We start from the raw sequence: 20,013 nt of genomic DNA, 5'->3' as shown, positions 1-20,013 counted from the left end.
GTGGGCCTGCACCTGTCCCCTTTACCTGGGCAGTGGGCCTGTACCTGTCCCCTTTACCTGGGCAGTGGGCCTGCACCTGTCCCCTTTACCTGGGCAGTGGGCCTGCACCTGTCCCCTTTACCTTTCCCCTTTACCTGGGCAGTGGGCCTGCACCTGTCCCCTTTACCTGGGCAGTGGGCCTGTACCTGTCCCCTTTAACTGGGCAGTGGGCCTGTACCTGTCCCCTTTACCTGGGCAGTGGGCCTGCACCTGTCCCCTTTACCTTTCCCCTTTACCTGGGCAGTGGGCCTGCACCTGTCCCCTTTACCTGGGCAGTGGGCCTGTACCTGTCCCCTTTAACTGGGCAGTGGGCCTGTACCTGTCCCCTTTACCTGGGCAGTGGGCCTGTACCCCTGTACCTGTCCCCTTTACCTGGGCAGTGGGCCTGCACCTGTCGCCTTTACCTGGGCAGTGGGCCTGCACCTGTCCCCTTTACCTGGGCAGTGGGCCTGTACCTGTCGCCTTTACCTGGGCAGTGGGCCTGTACCTGTCGCCTTTACCTGGGCAGTGGGCCGAATACCTTTAATGGAAACAGGACTGTAGGTCCCATAAGTTGCTGCATGTTGAGTTTAATTTAATTGAGAGATTTATTAAAGTCTTTAAGTATAGTGTACGTATGCAGATGGTGGGCGTGGTGTGTGTGTGTGTGATTTTCAGACTAGGTAGGACTGTGTGTGTGTGTGTGTGTGTGTGTGTTTGTGTGTGTGTTGTGTCCCTGTAATCATGGCAACAATGGAAGCTGGTAACTTCAGAGTGTGTGGGGTAGACTTGTGTGTGTGTGTGTGTGTGTGTGTCAGACAGAATCTGTGTTTCAGGAAACAGAGAGATCCTGTTTTTGAGCTGGCCTCCATTGTTGTACTGATTAAATACACACACTCACACCATGCTGTGCTATCCCACGTACACAGTCAAAGCTTTCACACAAATACACTCTGACCTCTCTCTCTCACACACACACACACACAATCAAGGACCTCCCCTTGTTAAGTAATTGTGACACCCTGTCTCCCACACAAACTCAAAACTCTACACACACTCTCTCCCTAAACATACACCAGAAATACCTCACCCCTGTCCTCTCCTGGACAACACAATCACAACACGCATCTTCTCTTCCTCTCTGTCTACCATTACACACACAAAACCACAGAAACACACTTACACATACACACACCATAGAACTCCCACTCCCACAAACACAAATGACATCTCCCTCCCACCAGTAAGGTTTTGGGGTCTCCATTATAAACACACACACACACACACCCTTGAGCCCTGAGACTGCCTGTGTTTATTCTCTAGTCTCCATGTCGCCACAGATGAGTCCCCCTCCCTCCACCCATTGCGTTCTCTCTTTTACCCACTCCTCTGGAACACCTGCTTGTGCCCCCCACCCCCCCCCCCTTTAGTGTTTTTCATACAGAAACCCAGTCTTTCCTCCCCACCCCCCAGTCTCCCAATCCGGCCCCATCTCAGATGTCCAGTGCTTTGGAAACACATTTCTTACCCATCTTCCCATCTGTCTGGACTCATCTGGATACATGTAAAAGTGTGATTTAGCGTGTGTGTGTGTGTGTGTGTGTCAGGAAGTTCGTATGTGTGGGAGTAATGTCTGATTGTATCACATAGACAGGAGGGGAGGGGTCTGGTTTTTGGGAGCAAAATGATTGAACAACATCACAGCTGACAGCTGCACCTGTGGCTGATTTCTTACCAATAATCAGAGCAGACCCCTCCCACCCTCCCTCTCTCTCTCCACCCCTCCTTCTCTCTCTCTCCCTTCTTCTCTCTCTCTCCACCCCTCCCTCTCTGCGTCTCTGTGTTGTGTCTGGCCAAAGGCTCGGTTTCTGATCACAGGAAGTGATGCGGGCACAGCGGCGCACTGAGAAACAGCACAAAGACTGTTCCCACCGCTCTCACACACGCACTTGCTCAGAAGTTGCGTGTGCGCAGCACACACACACATGGACACACACACACACACACACACTCTCACTCAGCGCACACATGGACACACACACACACTCTCACACTCAGCGCACACATGGACACACACACACATACACACACACACACACAAATCATTGGCTCAAGCCTTTGAGACTGTCCAACACTATGCTTTCATCTCGCTCCATCTCCCTTAGCAAACATAACTCATGAAGACCTCAGAAATGAATAGCATATAAAATGTATTCTTGTTTCAACCACAGATATCTCCTCACACACCCTAGCACATGGCAGAGTTCAATAGAATATACCACATCACACAAAAATACCTCTGAAGATGTAATGGAGGAAGCCTTTAAAAGGAAAAGGTCTAAGTATGCAGAACTGGTAACAGTGGACAAGGGAATAAGGCTAGCAAGCACACAAATGACCAGTGAAGATACAGTAGGTGTTTGAGGTTTCGCAAAGTAAACCACAACACTTTGACAAGATTTTGTTTTTTTAAGGACATTTACTGAAAATGGCTGTAAAAGAGTTGTAAATGGCTGTAAAGGTGGCTGCTGTAAAGGCAAGACAATGGCTGAGTTACTCAGAGACTACTTGGGATCATGTTATGACATAAATCGACTCAGAGATGTGCGAAATCTTGTTGCTGTGTGTTTCTGGAGTGGTACTCCCAGGTGTTTCCGTTTGTAATGTGCCCCATCCCACCATGAATGTATATAGCGGGGTTGGTTTGGGACATCAGACACCACGGTTGAGCCTTCTGAAGGTGTGTGGACCTAATTCAATGAAACACTGATGCTTGATAACCCTGGTGGTGATGTGCTTTATTTGTTCTGTTTTGGTTCTTTGGTTAGGCATTCAGGCTACTGGTAGTCCATGTTGTGCCATGTCTTTACCGATCCTGGGTACAACATGTGGCATGTTTGCAACTGCTGTCAGCAATTTGCGTATTGTTGTATCTCACACCCTGTTATGTTTTTAGATAGGCTTGGTTGTTGATGGGTACAACTCCAACACAGAAAAAGTTCCAACTTTTGTAAGTTTTGTCATTTGATATGTTGTCTGTGTCCTTTTTGCTCAACTATATGTGGGTTTACAAGATTTGCAGATTGTCACATTCTGTTTTTTTATTAGCATTTTACACAACGTCACCACTTGTCCTGCGTCAGGGTTGTACGTAAGACCTGCAGCGTGTGCGACTGCCACAAGCCAGTTGTGCATTGCTGTTGAATCTCACATCATGCTATACTATGTGAAATAGGCTTGGCTGTTGTTGAATCTCACATCATGCTATATTATGTGAAATAGGCTTGGATGTTGTTGCTCGGTCACTGTGGGAACGCCCCTAACTATAGCAATGTTTAGTTATTTAGCTAAGTGCTGGATATTAAATAACATGGGAGTAGCCTAAATACCTGACAGATTAGCCAACTTTACAGTATGCCATTTTTACAAGTCCATTCAGAGGCGGATTATTTTACATTACAGTGATGGCCAAAAGTGTTGGCACCCATGCTAAAGTTGACTGAAAAGAGGAATATAAAATCATCTTTTGGAAATTGAATGAATAATGTATCATAAATAAATAAATGTTCTTCCTTAAAATACAGGGGTCATAAGTATTGCCACCCCTATGTTAAAATTCCCATAGAGACAGGCAGATTTTTATTTTTAAAGGCCAGTTATTTCATGGATCCAGAATACTGTGCATCCTGATAAAGTTACCTTGGCCTTTGGAATTAAAATAGCCCCACATTATCACATACCCTTCACCATACCTAGATTATTGATTACTGAAATAACACCATGCCAATCTCTAGGTATGGTGAAGGGTATGTGATGATGTGGGGCTATTTTAATTAGAGCATGTGGCTTGCTCCATAGACCACTAGTCATCTGCACCTACTGTAGTCCGTTAAAACAGACTAAAGACAGACAACAGATAGCCCCAGACTTGACCCTGAGCCATCATGTGCAAAAGTGACCAACTGATGAAGGCAAACATAACACAGGATTTAGAGTGAAGTGAGTCCAAATGACTGACAAGAGTCCCCAGACAGTGTAATGTGATCTCTCAAGTCACTCATGAAAAATAGTCATTTATAGTTATAAAAAAAAACAATCCCTTTAATTTATCAAAATCGGCAGTGGCCCTACGCTAACCTGACTCCATTGACAGTGGTCACTTGTTTCTGGACACACAGAAGTTTCAGTCACTCATCAGTCCATGTACACTGGCTCTTTGTCATAAAGACAACTGTGCCTTGGTGGGCACAGCGACCCCTATGCATAAGAAGAGCTTCTTCCCCTTTCTACAAGGGTCAAGTAAAGGTCACATAGAGGTCAGAGGGCAGCTGGCCAACTATCCGATAGCTCTGGCTCTGGTGGGTCCTCTCTTGATGTACTGTACATGGCAGTGTAGGAGAGATGGCATGCTAACGTCAGGAACACCCCAGCACACGAATAAGACAAAGAGCTGTCTGTGTGTAAGGAATGTGGGAACACGGACTGTAGGAGGAATGGAATGTGTAGAGAAAAGAACACCCAATAGAGCTATGCATTGTTAACAGGTCATAGGTGACTTCACAAAGAAATCTTCCAAGGCCAAAATTGTAAGGCCTCAAAATGGCATTCAGAAAATCACTTCTTATCATGTTTTTCTACATGCGCTAAAATGCACGTGTTGATGTAGAGATGCAGTCTTTCTTAATTAGAGATGCAGTCTTTCTTAATTATGGAAGGGGACATGATGGAAATGATTGAAAATGTGAAATGATTGGAATCAATGGAAATGATTAAAGAGAAATTAAAAAAACAACAAAACATTGTATTAAAAAAAGAAAACGTGGCAACTAAACTCTCATAATATAGAATACTGATAAAGGGACTAAGGGAAAGCATGAACTACATGTTGCAAACACGTCTGAGGTCAAAAGAGTGGATAAGTAAAAGGTACCAGAAAATAACACCCGGACAACGCAGCATTCTCTAACAGATAAGTTGAGTCATTCCTCGCTTTAAAGTGCAATGAACTGAAACCTTGCAGGTGGGGACGCTTTAGGACACTTGTCCCACTGCCACTTGGGACAGAACCGTCAAACACGTCTTTTGCTCAAGATGGGAGCCGTTCTTTGAGAGCCACACAGGCCTTTTATATAATGTACAGTATATAATAGACCAGCCCTCACGGCTCAACCCTTTTCAGCTATTCTACTGATTCTAATGAGTCTGACATCTGTAATTATACCTGTCTATGACAAACTGAACTGTAGTCTCCTCAGAGAAGGAGAGCTCCAAGAGAAGCAGGAGAGTGGAGGCTGTTTCTAAGAGCACACAGGAGAAAGTTCCAGGAAGAAGGCACTTGGTGGTGGGTCCAGGGCTCCGTTTATACGGAGACGGGCTTGTAGGGGGGCTTGCCCTGACTTTCCGATCCCAAACTCCAGAAGAGGAAGAAGCGAATGAGGCTGGTGACGATGCCTGGTGTGTTGGGGACCTGCGACACACAGGGGAAGGATTAGAGGTGAACGAACTGGACAGAGCAAGGGGGAAAGATTTTAGGTGAGCACAACTTAGACTGCATGGGAGGGGAAGGATGTAACATCTAACAGAAGACAGAGGACACATTTGAGATAGGCGCATCTAACAGAGCAGGGGGGACACAATCGAGATATGCACATCTAACAGAGCAGGGGGGACAGATTTCAGATGAACACATCTAACAGTGCAGAGGGGACAGATTAAATATGAGCACATCTAACAGAGCAGGGGGGACAGATTTCAGATGAACACATCTAACAGTGGAGAGGGGACAGATTAAATATGAGCACATCTAACAGAGCAGGGGGGACAGATTTCAGATGAACACATCTAACAGTGCAGAGGGGACAGATTAAATATGAGCACATCTAACAGAGCAGGGGGGACCGATTTCAGATGAACACATCTAACAGTGCAGAGGGGACAGATTAAATATGAGCACATCTAACAGAGCAGGGGGGACAGATTTAAGATGAACACATCTAACAGTGCAGGGGGGACAGATTTAAGATGAACACATCTAACAGTGCAGGGGGGACGGATTTAAGATGAACACATCTAACAGTGCAGGGGGGACGGATTTAAGATGAACACATCTAACAGTGCAGGGGGGACGGATTTAAGATGAACACAGCACATCAAAGATAGAAAGGTTTATACCGGTCAGACGTGCACATCCATTCCCACATTGACCCAGGAAAATGAGCTCCCTACCCCACAGCACACAACACAAGGGACCATCATCCTGTGCACGTGCTCTCTCTGATCAGGCTGGTCTGAATATTCATGACTGTGCTGGTATGTGCCACGCACGTTCTCAGTAGATCTCACCTTTAAGCCAAACCATGTCAGCACAGACTGGCTACAGCCGACAGCTCTGAAGACGCTTTTCACATATGGGGTCCTAATTTAGATGGCTGAATAAGTGAAGATTCACCGTGTCACATGTCACACGGCAGACAACGCATGACAGAAAAAAACAGGCAAACGACCAGATTTGATCTCAGCTGACGCACTACGGAGCCTTACATGGGTATGATGGGGTAACCTGGCAACCTGCATTATGAAAACAACTCCTGCGAAAGCCCGTAGGACCACTAAAGTGCACAGGAAGTTCTCATTATGTGACTAACTTCCATTCAGAAAAGCAGAGCCAAGGCCTGCTCGGCCCTCATGGCAGCCGGACACACAATAGGGCCAAACACTGTGCTCTTGGGTAACGACTTCCGACGCCTGGCAGGGAGATGGATTTAGGGTGAGAACCAGCAGTGGAGAGAGAGAGAGAGAGGGGAGAGAGTTAGGCATGAATAAAACATTCATTCACCCTCTCCTCTCATGGAAAAAGCCAATTTTACTGTTCTCAAAGAGGTGTAATTAAGGCTGGGTGCCGTACTGAACTTTCAATACGTTTGTGGCACCGACTGAAAAGCTCTGAATATCAAGTATCGAAAGAATACCTTTTTTAAACGTGTGATGCCTTGTGTCTTGTGTTCTGATCACCGATACCCTGTGCCCTTAAAGGTTGTATCAGGGATTTAAGGCCCAAAAAAGGCCCAAACATAAATGATCACATACATCTAATCTTTCCTAACGATCCGCTAGCTGCCTGCCCCATAAGCAGGCCGTCAAAAAACGTGTCTCTGTAGGCAGCCTAGGCTCCGAGATCTGTACACAAAAACAATTGCTACCAACAAGAGTTGGCAACCCCTCAAAGGCAAAATAAAGTGTTTCGACCAATAACCGACGAGATGAGCGTTTAGGAGAGTTTTAATTGCACGGGAGGGAGGGGGAGGGAGTAGTGAGCTAGCTCTCTGTTTTGTTTGAACATCATCAGAAGCGACGTATCCCTGCTATCGCTAATACAACCTTTAAGCCCTCATCAAAATGAGTTCATTGTAGCAAACCCTGTAGAAATCCTGGCTGCATGAAACAGTAACAGTACTCATCAGTGTATCAGGGCTTAAAGCAAGGAAAATGTTTGTGCCTTAAGTTTTTAAGGTTTCAAAGCTGTCATATATAGAACTTTTTTGAAACCTTCAATGGCCCGGTCCATTCTTAGGTTCCAGCACAGTGCTTATTGTTCTGATCAGTGTGATTGCCATCAGACCCCTCTCTGTCTGTCTGTCTGTCTCTCTCTCTCTCTCTCTCTCGCTCTCTCTTTCTCTCTCTGCTCTCACCATGATGTAGAAGTCCTGCAGCTGCATGCCGTAGAGTGTCCACGCAGTGGATGTAAGGAAGGTGGCCACGGTCAGAGGAAAGGACAGGCACTCCACCGAACGACTGCGGATGATCTCCAGCTGACAGAGACAGAGAGATGAGAGAGACACTATTATTCATCCCCAGTCTTCCTCTGCATTTGACTAATCTGTTGGTAGCGAACACACACACACACACACACACACACACACAAGCCATTGCTGCCACACGGCTGAAGCACCAATAGGTCAAATTTCTATGAATAAAAATGATCTATTTTGTTATTCCGAGATTACATTATCTTAGAGAATGCAGGAATATTACATATGCTGCGTTCAATGAAACATAATTCCCTGAGGTGTAAACATAATCTACCTTGAATGAAAATATGTGGTTATGTAACATCAACTGTGTGATCAACAACATAACTTCCTACACAAAACGCACAATCTAATCAGAACGAGAATACAGCGTTATGTAATATATTCACACAGCTCAATAAGGAGAGCTTCCTACGCTTGTACCAAATCTAGTTTAAAAAGAGTTACTAAGAATTGTAACTTAAGTGTTATGCGCTATAGAGGTGGCACAACTGTGAGGGGCATCTGGGTGTGGGAGGGGCATCTGGGTGTGGGAGGGGCATCTGGGTGTGGGAGGGGCATCTGGGTGTGTCGATAGCCTGTCTGCTCTTCCGCTCCTGAGAATCCAGTGGAGGTCAAAGGTCGCACACACACACACACACACACACACACACACACACACACACACACACACACACACACACACACACACACACACACACACACACACACACACACACACACACACACACACACACACACACACACAGTGAGAGTGTTTGAGTGTGAGGGGAGAAACACGACAAAAACAAAGAGAATGTTTGTGTGTGAAACAAAGAGCGAGAGAGAGAGAGAGAGAGAGAGAGAGAGAGATAGATAAACACACAACAAAGAAGTTATTTGTCACCTCAGCGGGGTTTGGTAATGACCCCTTCAGATAGAGTCGAACAAACAGGAAGAAGAGTGTGTGTGTGTGTTGTGTGAAAGAGCAAGAGTGGAAACATGCTACAGGTCTTAAACACTACCACACACACACACACACTGGTGATGGTGGCAGAGGGGGGAGGGAAGGGGGGGGGGGGCAGTCGGAGAGACAGCACACAGAACACAAACAGGAAGAGGAGAGACGGAGTGGAGGAAGAGAACTCAGACGGATGGATAAGAGTAGACCTTGGCAGTGCAGCGCAGCGCACACAACAGGGACAGATGCTGGCTCCCTAACACGGAGACGTATCTGAAGAGGTAAACAGGAAAGCACTGAGATGAGGCCCCGCTTCAGTCAGAGAGCTGTGGTATGTGGAGGAAATCTATAGACTGCAGTGTGGCAGCACAGGGAGGGTTTGACACAAGGTCACATACACGGGACAGGCCCGCAGGTTCACAGCCCAGCAACTCAGCTCTTGTTGGAACTGGGGGGGGGGGGCACTGTATTCTATTCCAGTCATGACTTCACCCTGTATATTAAGGATCTTGGCTTCACTGTATTCTATTCATCATGACTTCACTGGAGGCTTCAGTGCTTACACAGACTAGTGCAGTGCCCGTTCAAACATGCTATTCCTGTAGAAAACCCAAGCCCTTTAAAAATAGGATGATAGGGAAAAACATAATTCCAGCTAAGCATTCAATAATACATATTCTGAATATTATGTTATAATACATGATAATAAATGTGCAGTAAGCAGAATTTAAGCATGGCTGCATGTGACATTTTTCATGGATCAAAATGACATAAGCCTAACAGCTGTTTTAAGTTAAGGCTATATGTTCAGCCTATTGAATAACTTGCTGATAGAGAAGACAAATTATTTTGCGGAATGATGCATCTGAAATTTGCAACAATGTGACTCAAAAACAATCTCTGGTGACATCACGCTCTGTCTGCCACTCGTCTGTATAGCTTATGTTTAGCCAATTGAATAACTTGAATAACAAACCATTTTGTGGAATGATGCATCATCATATGAAATTACTATAGCCTGTAAGTGACATCACACTTTATCTGCCACTCGTTTTCTGTAGCCGGTCGTGCTTTGCATGTGTGGCATTCGGAAACATCCTTGAATTTGTGACCATTATCGCGTTACCATTTGGGACCTTACAGTTGGAATTGTCGTTTGTTTATTCAAAGTCTTAAGACAATCCAAAGTGTTCTGGGCTATTCAAAGTGTTCTGGGCTATTCAAAGTGTTCTGGGCTATTCAAAGTGTCCATTTATTGCACATCGTTTTCACATTGTTTGTATTCACTGCAAACCCGTGTTTGCGGATTTTGATATGTGTGTGTATGCAAAATCCACAGAATCATTTTATGCAAGCAAACCGCATACAGAAGCATTCTTTATTGTTGAGGTCAGACATGAAAATCATCCAAACAGGACTTTCTACCCGTGCTGTGCCAAAACGTCAGCCCTCTCTATCTCTGGTCCTGCGCTGAGCTACGCTGTGTGTGTGTTTTCTGTTCTCTCTCTCTTTGCTGAAGACTGTGTGTGTGTGTGTGTGTGTGTGTGTGTGTGTGTGTGTGTTTACCAGGTCAGCCAGTGGAGACAGGTACATGCTGATGGTGAAGACGCTGCACACTAGGCCGAGCTGGGAGAGCTGGACGTCGCCCTGGGAGACGATCACACTGAAGTATCCCCAGCCCAAGCCCAGCGTACACACCATCACCAGGGTCTGCTGCAACGCTCGTCTCTGAAACACACACACACACAACACACACACACACACACACACACACACACCACACACACACACAGTAAACAGAGAGATATGGATTGTGGGTTGTGATGGCCTCAAGCCAGAAGCAAAAACAATCCTTGAAATGCACTGCAGCCCAAAAGACCTACAGGGTGAGGATAATTAAAGAGCACTACAAGGCCTGTCTAAGGTTGACAACAGAGATAAACTAAGGCACCAAAACAGATTTTTCAATTATTTGCAGGGGTGGACATAAGTCTACAGGAAATGATAAACTCAGTGGGAAGGCCTACTGTTGCTCACCCTCTGTTGTTTAAAATGTGCTATATAAAATTACCTTGAACAATTATGTGTGTTCATACCCTTTTCACCTCCACATATTTACATTGGAATCATTTGAAATTAGTATTTTTCTGAAGAATTGCATGCTTTCTCCCACAGATCTCACAAATGTGACTATACATAAAGTCCACCTAGGGATGCCTTCAAAGAGTTATGCTGCAAACAGTTATTAGGATATTTGCTGCTGTGTATTGGCAAGACAGTTCAGATCCTAGTGCAGAGAGAAGCTGATAAACAATGAGCCACCATCAAGCCCTGTTGAATAGCTGAGCTGCGTGTGTTTGTTGAGTAAAGTTTTTAGTACTCACTCTCTCTTTGGTGTAGTGGCAGTAAGCCAGTATATAGAGAGTCTGCAGACAGGCCCCAATTGTGTTCACAATGATTAATGTGCCGTCTTTCTTCAGAAGGCCATAATACAGCCATCCTAGGTTACTGGAAAACAAATGCACACAGACACACAATCATCTGATTGAGAAATATTAATATTGGGAAATCAGAGTAATAATGAGTCAATTAGGGCAGCCGTGGCCTACTGGTTAGCACTTCGGACTTGTAACCGGAGGGTTGCCGGTTCGAACCCCGACCAGTAGGCACGGCTGAAGTGCCCTTGAGCAAGGCACCCAACCGCTGTTGTTGCAGGCAGCTCACTGCGCCGGGATTAGTGTGTGCTTCACCTCACTGTGTGCCGAGTGTGTTTCACTAATAAAAGCAGAGACCAAATTTCCCTCACGGGATCAAAAGAGTATATATATACTTATTGCCTGGTGATGGGGATCTGTATTTTGCAGATTCAATTCCTTGTTGTATACATGGACAACTTTATTGATTTAATGCCTTTTCTGCTAGGTAGGTCAAGGTATTGCAAAATAAATAATATATATTTTCTTCATCTATCCTTCAGTGTTGCCCTTCGATGTTGTAATCATGCATCAGGTTTCTTCTATCTGCCCTCTATGATATAATAACACAGATCCCTGGAGGTCTTTATGATATTCTTATGAAGAGTGTCATCTTGTTCTTTTGCACTTTCAGAAACTAGCCAAAACATTGGATGATGATAGTTGGCTCAATGGTAACAAGTTAATAAATGCTATAGGGGAGACCGGGGACAGTTGCAACGCTTTTTGCATTTGGCTCTGTTACTCAGAGACGGTTTGGATTAGACAAACCAATTTTTTATACAATACACTTACATATGTCTGTTAATAGTCTAAACCATTTAAAGATAATTACAGAATCTACATTTTTCACAATTTGCATTTGAATGTAAGGAGTCAGAAGTTGCAACTGACCCCGGGCCCGGGGACAGTTGCAACATTGTTTGGGGATGGTTGCAACATGTTAAAAATACAATATATTACAATATATGTCAGTGCAGCAAAATGATTATTTTTGTATGTAAATACAAGTTATGTAAGTTATAATAATATTACAGTGTTATTTATTCACCAGCTTTGATTAGATGACAATTATAGATTTGTCTAGATGAGTAGGCCTTATGTGCAGATGTCAAATATTGAAATTGATATAAAATACAGTAGGACTTTAGTGACATAGGAAGAATGGAACAATTTGGGAGGCAATTCACTTTTATTTAGACTATTGTCATGTAAAACATGTTTTTAAAAATATATATTTTATATGATCATATTTATGCATTGTACTTGCAACTGTCCCCTTTCCTGTCAGCCATGATAAAACCTCATGTGCTAGCTAAACAAGGGGACCTTGACACATGCTAACCATAGTAGCTTAAAGTTAACATATCACTCATTTAAATCATATAAGTTTGAGCTGAATCACAAAAACAGTGACAGCAGTTTAACAGAAACAAAGCTCAAGAAAATAAATACTTTCATACCTAAAAAACAGTTTTTTTTACAATAAATCCTGGAGCAGTTCAGGAATCTCCTTGCTTTTTCTCTGCTAAGGGGGGCATCCAACTGAGCATATGCAGTGTGAGTGTCATCACTCTACCTTGTTTCTGATTGGAGAAAATTGACATGTTGCAACCATCCCCTGTTGCAACTGTCCCCGGTCTCCCCTACTATACTTGTACATAGTTGGCTGGATCCAAAAATAATAATAATAATAATAAAGAAATACTTACTTTAGGCAAGTGGTAAGGAAAGGGAGGAATTGGATTTTATCGGCACTTTGTGTTGCCCTCATCTTTTTCAGATCGGTCCTGCAGACAACCCCAAACATACATAAAGTTGAGTTGATGTGGTTGACTATAATTTAAAGGTATTGATACGGCAGGTTGATGGAGGACTGTTGATGTGGTCAACTTATATTTCATGTACACCTGACACAGCCATGAAGCAGGCTAATTATTTTGCGCAGAAACTTCATAATTTAGCTTTCTAGGTAACCTAACTCGACTACTATGACAAGCTGGTCCTAGCCTAGCCTACTAATGATGATGGTAGTAGTAGTGGTGGTAGGTGGTTATGTATGAGCACTTCACGAGCCATCGTGAACACACATTTACAAAAATGAAAGTGACTGAATGCATGCATGCTAAAACACGCATGAAATGAAATGTACACAAAGTTAAGCGGCCGTGTTGTTGTTGGTGCTGCTGCTGCTGGTGGTGGTGGTGGTGTAGGCATGCATTTATTTACTCACAGTCCAGTCGAGAACATCCCGACCGTAAACACGATACACGCACATGACAGAAGCTGCAAAAACTCCATAGAATGAAAAACAAATTAAGTTGATTTGCTATCTAAATAATTTCTAGAATTTATGAAACGTCTTAAACCATAAATAAACCACAACGTATAAGAATCCAAGTACAAAAAAGTACAACGCTGACGTTTACACCTTCCCTCTTCTATTTCCGTATTTGTAATCTGTAACTCCGAAAAATCGGCTGATCTGATTGGTTCTCGTGACCATCCAGAAAACAGAGTTTTAACCAATCACATTATAAGCACCATAGATACTTATCCCACAGATGATGTAACCCAGTGTATAATCTGAATTAAATTGCGTCCAGTTTGGTGCACTGCTAGGGATACTGACAAATTCATTCAAGAATTAGTAAGTGACAGCGATGCACACGCACATTGAACAGGGTGTGCTCAGCTCTAAATATATTGTAAGTGGTCAACCAGTCAGAGCATTAGGAATGTAGCAGCCACAAACTAGGTCCAGAGTAGGCTTACCTTATATGGACTGTAGACTAACATTGTATATTACTTAAATAAAAGATGAATGTTCATAATGAGAACATTCTCATTGATCTTGAAAATGTAGTATTTGAGTTGTATATTACCCTGGAAGTCCAGAGTTCTCGCAAGAGCAATAATACATAAAAAAAACAAATATAATTACAAAAAGGGGTAAATCTGTCTTTAATTCGACAATAAATAAACAATAACAACAATAAATTGTAAACAATAAACAAGTAAATAGAAAGACAGGAGAAAGAGAAGGGAAAGCCGAACACATAATTCCAAAATAGCTAACTTTGCACTTCAAGTGGATTCTTGCAGTCAGCTCCCAGCAGGCACGCATGCAACCACATTCGCCCACATCTCCCCACAGTCATGGTTCTGACACAAGGGCACTTGGAGTGGCAAGCTGTGCCCAGCGGCTCCCAATGGGCTCCTTCACCCAAAGACCCAACACCAGAGCTGGCACTGCATCAAACCGAGTCCCTGAGTGACCACCACCACTGCCGTGTCTGCTGAGGCTCAAATGTGAAATGGAGGTGAATGTGACACCAGGCTGCAGCCTGTCCGCAGAGTGGTGCTGTTTAATTTGTTTGGCTGTGGTGCAGCATGGAGCGCGGCGTGCCTGGCGTGGAGTCCAGTGCTGGCGTGACTGACCAAACACCCAGTGTTGCTGCGGGCTGACAGATGTCAAAGCTTTTTCTCGGGGGAAAAGCGTCAGTAATGGGCGGCGAGAGGGAGTGCGAGTGCAAACGCCACAGTGACATCCTCACACCCGAGTGAGAGTTTACTCTCACCTCAAAAAACCCACACCCTCCCTTCTTCCCCTCCTCCCTCCCCTCTCTCTCTCTCTCTCTTTGCGGATGTTTGGCCAAGCACTGTGAACTAAGTCCTGTCCCATGCAGCGGAGGATGAAAGTATAGGGGTGATGATGGAGTGAGAGAGAGAGAGGGGGCAGAGGAAAGGGAGAGAGAGAGAGAGAGAGAGGGGGCAGATGAAAGGGGTTAGAGAGAGAGAGAGAGAGAGAGAGAGAGAGAGAGAGAAGAAGGTGGCTGTTGTTGTAGCCCGAGTAGCCCCGTGTGCCAATGTTTTTCTCTCTTCAGTGGGACACAGTGGGGTGGCAGCACCCCTCCTCTGCCTCGTTGTTTTGGTGAGCCCGTGGCCCAGACAGGGAGCCGCAGCCTGTGGATCAGTTTAGCCTTTCAAGTGATAATCAATTAGGCCCAAGATGTAGAATCCTGATCCCAGATGGGGTAAAAGCCCCTTCCGTATCTTTCATCATGTCTCATTAACCCTCTCTCGCAGGGCTGGATTAGGACTAATCCCTCAGCCACCTGGGGGGTCAGAAGAGCTTTGCTCATTGGCTCATGGTGTCTTTTGACCGCTTCCCAGTTCTAACTTGGCTGGGAAAAGTAGGGTTTTGTTTTATTGTTTCATTGGGTTTATCTCTTTGTTCATGCAGTACATTTTGTGTTCACTCATCTCCTGGAGTTAATGTGATGTTTATGGTCTTCTAAAACATGTGAATCTATTGTAAACTTTGAACTTGGTCTATGTTAACAGAAGTGATAAAAAAAACTGTGAGAGTTAAAAAAGGAACTGCACATTTGCATTTTTTCTCAACAATATTGTCTTTTTATTTTGTTTGTTTCACATTATCAATATTTAACAAATAAGCATATGCCTTATAATCTTTCATATTTACAAAACTTACAATATGTACAAATGGATGAAAAAACACAAGTAAACAAAAACAGACTCTGTACTTGTCAAATGCTTCAGTATCTACATCACTTTAGTTCAAACAGCACCTCTGTGTTGCATAATGTGTCATTGTGTGTGATAATGCATTGTGGGATGTAAATAAGACAAACTGTACCGGTAATGTATGTGTGTGTGTGTGTGTGTGTGTTTTACAGTAAAGACTGGACTGCAAACTGTAATTTCCAATAAAAGATGCAGGTACATGATGCAAGAGATAGCCACCACCCAGAGTACTGAACAAATGCTACACTTAGACAGGAGTAAAGGCTGGGCTGGAGGGACACATTAGTGTGTATCATTAGCTTTACAATTCAACTCATACAACATGGATACTATAGCATATGTATGAATTACGACTGTGGCCTTTGAGTCAAGAGGTACAATATTGATTTTCTTTTACACCTGGATAGACATTTATGTTATGTTATCTTCTTAAAAGATTCCAGTTTTAGAGCTCACTTATATTATTTTTCTTTAGAAGTCAAGTGGATGAATGGAAAGGCATCTTCACTCCTTGTCCATTTCACAATGTTACAGGAGCTTGGAAAGGAACCGTCCACATAAAAAGATCAAGAAATGGAGATAAAATGGTGAGGTGAAATCCATAAAAAGAAAGAGGGAAAATCCTTCAAAAAATACTTTTGTTTTCTTGGAGCCACGCCATTCACCCCCACGTATTCTCACACACACACACACACACACACACACACACACACACACATAAAACAAAAGCAAACAAAAAAAACACTTCAATCAAGTGTCAAACAAACACCTCGTCTCACAGGCGACACATCACCTTTATATTAAAAAAAAGCTTCATTATAAAATTTTTGTTCTTTTTTTTTCCATTTGTGCACAGCGTCCCGCGCTCGCTTCAGTCTTTGTGTTGTGTGCGTTCCAACTTTAAAACGGGTTTGAAACTGGTTCCAACTTTAAAACTGGTTTGAAACTGGTTCCAAACCGTTTCCAAAGGAGTCCACATTAGTCCGTTTGTTTTTTTGTTATTTTCTTTGGAGGCAGCCTCAGTGCAGCAGAGGGGTGAGGAGGGCGAAGAGGGACGTCAGGAGGAGGGACAGGGAGGAGAGGGACACCGCTGAACTGCCAACACTCCTCTGAACCACAGGGATCATGGCCACAGGGTCATCTGGAAGAGAGAGAGAGAGACAAACTGTGAGTTTGGTTTCTTGTCACTAGTGTGAGATAAGCAAACACACACCTCTTGAGTTCTGAGGTTAAACTGGCCCACGGAAACGGACCTCAGTATGCTATATTATCTGTACAAGGACGCTACAGTGAAGGAAAAAAACAACAGGATATCTAATTTCGCGTGTGTGGAATATGCGTTTTCTCCTGTGATTCCCCTAACTATCTTTAAAAAATGACACTTCAAATGACATTTGATGGGATGTATGCGGACGCAATGTTAAACCTCCCAGGCTTGTCAGCACAGAAGGTTCAAGAATGGTTCTGCGGTGTGAGATGTGTGAAGGTTCTAGAATGGTTCTGCGGTGTGAGATGTGTGAAGGTTCTAGAATGGTTCTGCGGTGTGAGATGTGTGCGTCAGTGCTGAGGCAGATGAGACACTCACCAGCTGGTAGTCTGTTGGACGGGTTGTGCACGCCGCCGCCTGCCCCCACCCGTGTGTGCTTCTCCACCTCCTTCTCCTCCACCTCCTTCTTGTCAGTATTTTTGTGGTGCTTTGATCCTGTGGGGCAGGACAGAGTGGATTAGAAACCCTACGTTTTGAGAAACTTTGGCCATAGAACTGGGAAGACAAAATGGTGAATTTCTAAATGTCTAAATTAGTCGTTAGCGTGCAGCTTACCATGATGCCCATGGCTGCCCACAACGTCCACCTTCAGACGCATGCACTCCTGGCCGTGATGGTGCAGAGGTTTGGCTGTGGGAGAGGAAGGACACAAATCCACATTTAGTCTAAAACGCTTGAACTCACAAACATAAACAAACAAACAAACAAACAAACAAACATGACAGCAAACGTGACGGCAAACGTACAGATGTAGTAGTAGCTCTCTCCCACGCGGAACTCCTTTCCCAGCGTGAAGGGGGTGAAGCGCTGGAACTTCTCGGAGAACTTCTCGGGCGCGTGAGCGGCGAACGGGCGTGAGCACTCCCAGCGCAGCTGGTCGAAGGACTGCGGCTTGCATGTCTCGTAGTCCTCCAGCTCCACCATGTACAGCACGTAGCGCTCGGCCTCCTGGGCGGGGACCTCGCCGCGCGTGTAGTGCGGGCAAATTATGTCCAGATAGTCATTGATGCTGACCGATACCGTGTACTCGTCCCAGATGAAACTGTTACAGAGAAAGAAACAAGAGAGACAGAGAGAAATGGTTAGTTATGCTTTCATTTGTCACTCTAGGATCAACCCTTCTAGGAATACACTGAACAGAACGTATACCACACCCAGACACAAGCACACACACACACACGTTTTACTCACTCACACACACCCATGAAAACACGGGCATAATCAAGTCAGAACCAAATGCTACACCCTTATTTTCCACTTCATGATTTATTGTGCTTGCGTGCATGCATGCGTGTGTGTGTGTGTGTGTGTGTGTGTGTGTGTGTGTGTGTGTGTATTGTAGTCACATGTTGTGGTTCTGTTTGTCTGACGTAAAACATGTGTGCTTGTGGTGTGGTGCACCTGGTGGTTCAGGTTTTGGAGTGACAGGGCTGTATGGGTGTGTGTGTGTGTGTGTGTGTGTCAGGCTGGACTGGATTCACACACGCATGCATTCAGACAGGCCCGGAGCTGGTAACACTGCCTCTCTTTCACCGTCTCTCTCCCTCCTCTCGTCTAGCCATCCCTCGCTTCTCATCTGTGTTTTCACCACCAGCCTTCTCTCTCTCCCTCTCCCCCTCCCTCTCCCTCTCTCTCTGCAGTGAAGCGGAGACACTGAGTCTCCACTTTTATCTCTCATCTCTCCCAAGTGTGTTTTTATGACTTTGCTCACTCCTCTCCTGCTTTTTAACTGCTTTTCAATAACCCTCTCAAGCCCTTCTCTCTCTTGCTCAATCTGCCTCCCTGATCTCAGTCTCTCACTCTGACGGCTACAAGTACCTACTTTGTTTACAGAGGACTTCAGGATGTGAGTGTGTGTATGTGGAGGTAGAGAGACAGGGAGAGATAGAGAGAGAGAGAGAGAGAGAGAGAGAGAGAGAGAGAGAGAGAGCTCCTCTCCTCTACTGCTACATTCCTGCTGTTGTTTATTTTGTTGTCTCTGAGTAATGTACACCAACACGTACACTCATTCTCTCTCTCTCTCTTATTCTCTCTCTCTCTCTTTCTCTCTCTCTATGTCTCGCTTCATGCTTCATTTTCTCTTTAGTTGGCATTAGCTGTTTTTCAAAGCTAATCAAAGCCCATTCACACCAGGACACACACACACACACATTCACACGCTCAAACACGTACAAACACACACACACTCATGCGCCCAGGCCGCGGTTCTTGTTATCACAGGATAATGCTGGGCTTAGTCTATTGTCTGGGGTGATGTGTAATCAATGCCACGTTCAAACGCTCGTGAGTGTACACTGCTAAGCCAGAAGCATTACTGTGTGTGGGAAAGGGAGGTATGTGTGTGTGTGTGTGTGTGTGTGTGTGTGTGTGTGCGCATGTGTGTGTCCACCATGGGCCAGTCTATACAGACTCACAGTGGAGAGCATCATTAAAGGCCATTAGGTGCAAACTGACCTGTGGTTATCTAACACACGCAGCAAACAAGCGCTACAGTGGCAACACGAAGACAGGCACAGATACAGCAGAGCCAGGCTCCCCTATGTGAACTCGGCCACTCTGATCTGAGTGGGAAGGAACGTTCTTAGGTCCTTTCTCCTTTTGTGTCTTTTTCTCTCTCTCTCTCTCTCTCTCTCTCTCTCTGTCTGTCTCTGGTCTCAATGTGTTTGGCAGAGGAGTTAAATTAGGCGTCATTAACCCCCCCCCCCTCTCTTTTGACCCCCACCCCTCTCTTTTGTCCCCCCCCCCCCACCCCTTCTCTCTTGGTTACTCTCTCCCCACTCGCTAGCTTGCCTGTGCCACTAACGCCTGAGTGAGAGTTGTCTGAAGACGATGTCAACGCCAAGCTGCTGTTCTTCGCCTATTAATCACTTCCTCTTTCTCACAGGTAAAGACCCAGCCATCTGCAGCTTCCCTATCAGACACGCAGACTAATCTGTTTAGAGACGCTGGGTGTTT

At 44.8% G+C, this 20,013-nt stretch overlaps 2 protein-coding genes and 1 long non-coding RNA gene across 4 annotated transcripts in view; 1 reads left to right on the top strand and 2 right to left on the bottom strand.

Moving 5' to 3' along the window:
- The first annotated feature begins 2,942 nt into the window (after window positions 1–2,942).
- LOC121720551 overlaps window positions 2,943–20,013 on the top strand; it is a 20,043-nt gene continuing 2,972 nt past the window's right edge. The window contains exons 1-2 of the long non-coding RNA XR_006034580.1: window positions 2,943–3,028; window positions 7,500–7,509. This is a non-coding gene — a long non-coding RNA (uncharacterized LOC121720551). The remainder of the gene's footprint in view (window positions 3,029–7,499; window positions 7,510–20,013) is intronic.
- slc50a1 (solute carrier family 50 member 1) lies at window positions 4,104–13,696 on the bottom strand. 2 transcript variants are annotated; one of them, XM_042106779.1, is made up of 6 exons: window positions 13,474–13,696; window positions 12,953–13,030; window positions 11,151–11,274; window positions 10,333–10,494; window positions 7,707–7,826; window positions 4,104–5,485 (listed from the first exon to the last, which is right to left on the bottom strand). In XM_042106779.1, exons 1-6 carry the CDS (start codon window positions 13,539–13,541, stop codon window positions 5,378–5,380), a joined length of 660 nt encoding a protein of 219 aa, XP_041962713.1. In that variant the 5' UTR covers window positions 13,542–13,696; the 3' UTR covers window positions 4,104–5,377. The 2 variants fall into 2 exon arrangements, with proteins under 2 accessions (XP_041962713.1, XP_041962716.1); XM_042106782.1 differs by lacking the exons at window positions 4,104–5,485; window positions 7,707–7,826 and adding an exon at window positions 8,582–9,039.
- efna1b (ephrin-A1b) overlaps window positions 15,635–20,013 on the bottom strand; it is an 11,293-nt gene continuing 6,914 nt past the window's right edge. The window contains exons 2-5 of the mRNA XM_042106778.1: window positions 17,805–18,100; window positions 17,614–17,688; window positions 17,377–17,493; window positions 15,635–16,932 (exon numbers count right to left, since the gene is read on the bottom strand). Of these exons, the coding sequence (XP_041962712.1) occupies window positions 16,811–16,932; window positions 17,377–17,493; window positions 17,614–17,688; window positions 17,805–18,100 (610 nt within the window). The 3' untranslated portion in view covers window positions 15,635–16,810. The remainder of the gene's footprint in view (window positions 16,933–17,376; window positions 17,494–17,613; window positions 17,689–17,804; window positions 18,101–20,013) is intronic.

Source organism: Alosa sapidissima, chromosome 10 (assembly GCF_018492685.1).
Source record: "Alosa sapidissima isolate fAloSap1 chromosome 10, fAloSap1.pri, whole genome shotgun sequence".
Taxonomy (NCBI): domain Eukaryota; kingdom Metazoa; phylum Chordata; class Actinopteri; order Clupeiformes; family Clupeidae; genus Alosa; species Alosa sapidissima.
This window is presented reverse-complemented; position numbering and strand designations above follow the sequence as displayed.

Excerpts from the sequence above, each read along its gene's own strand:
- slc50a1 (XM_042106779.1), bottom strand. The coding sequence starts at position 13,541 with ATGGAGTTTTTGCAGCTTCTGTCATGTGCGTGTATCGTGTTTACGGTC. Across the intron at positions 13,031-13,473 it reads GGGATGTTCTCGACTGGACT|GACCGATCTGAAAAAGATGA; the intron begins GTGAGTAAATAA and ends GGTTGTCTGCAG. Across the intron at positions 5,486-7,706 it reads TGCAGGACTTCTACATCATG|GTCCCCAACACACCAGGCAT; the intron begins GTGAGAGCAGAG and ends TGTGTGTCGCAG.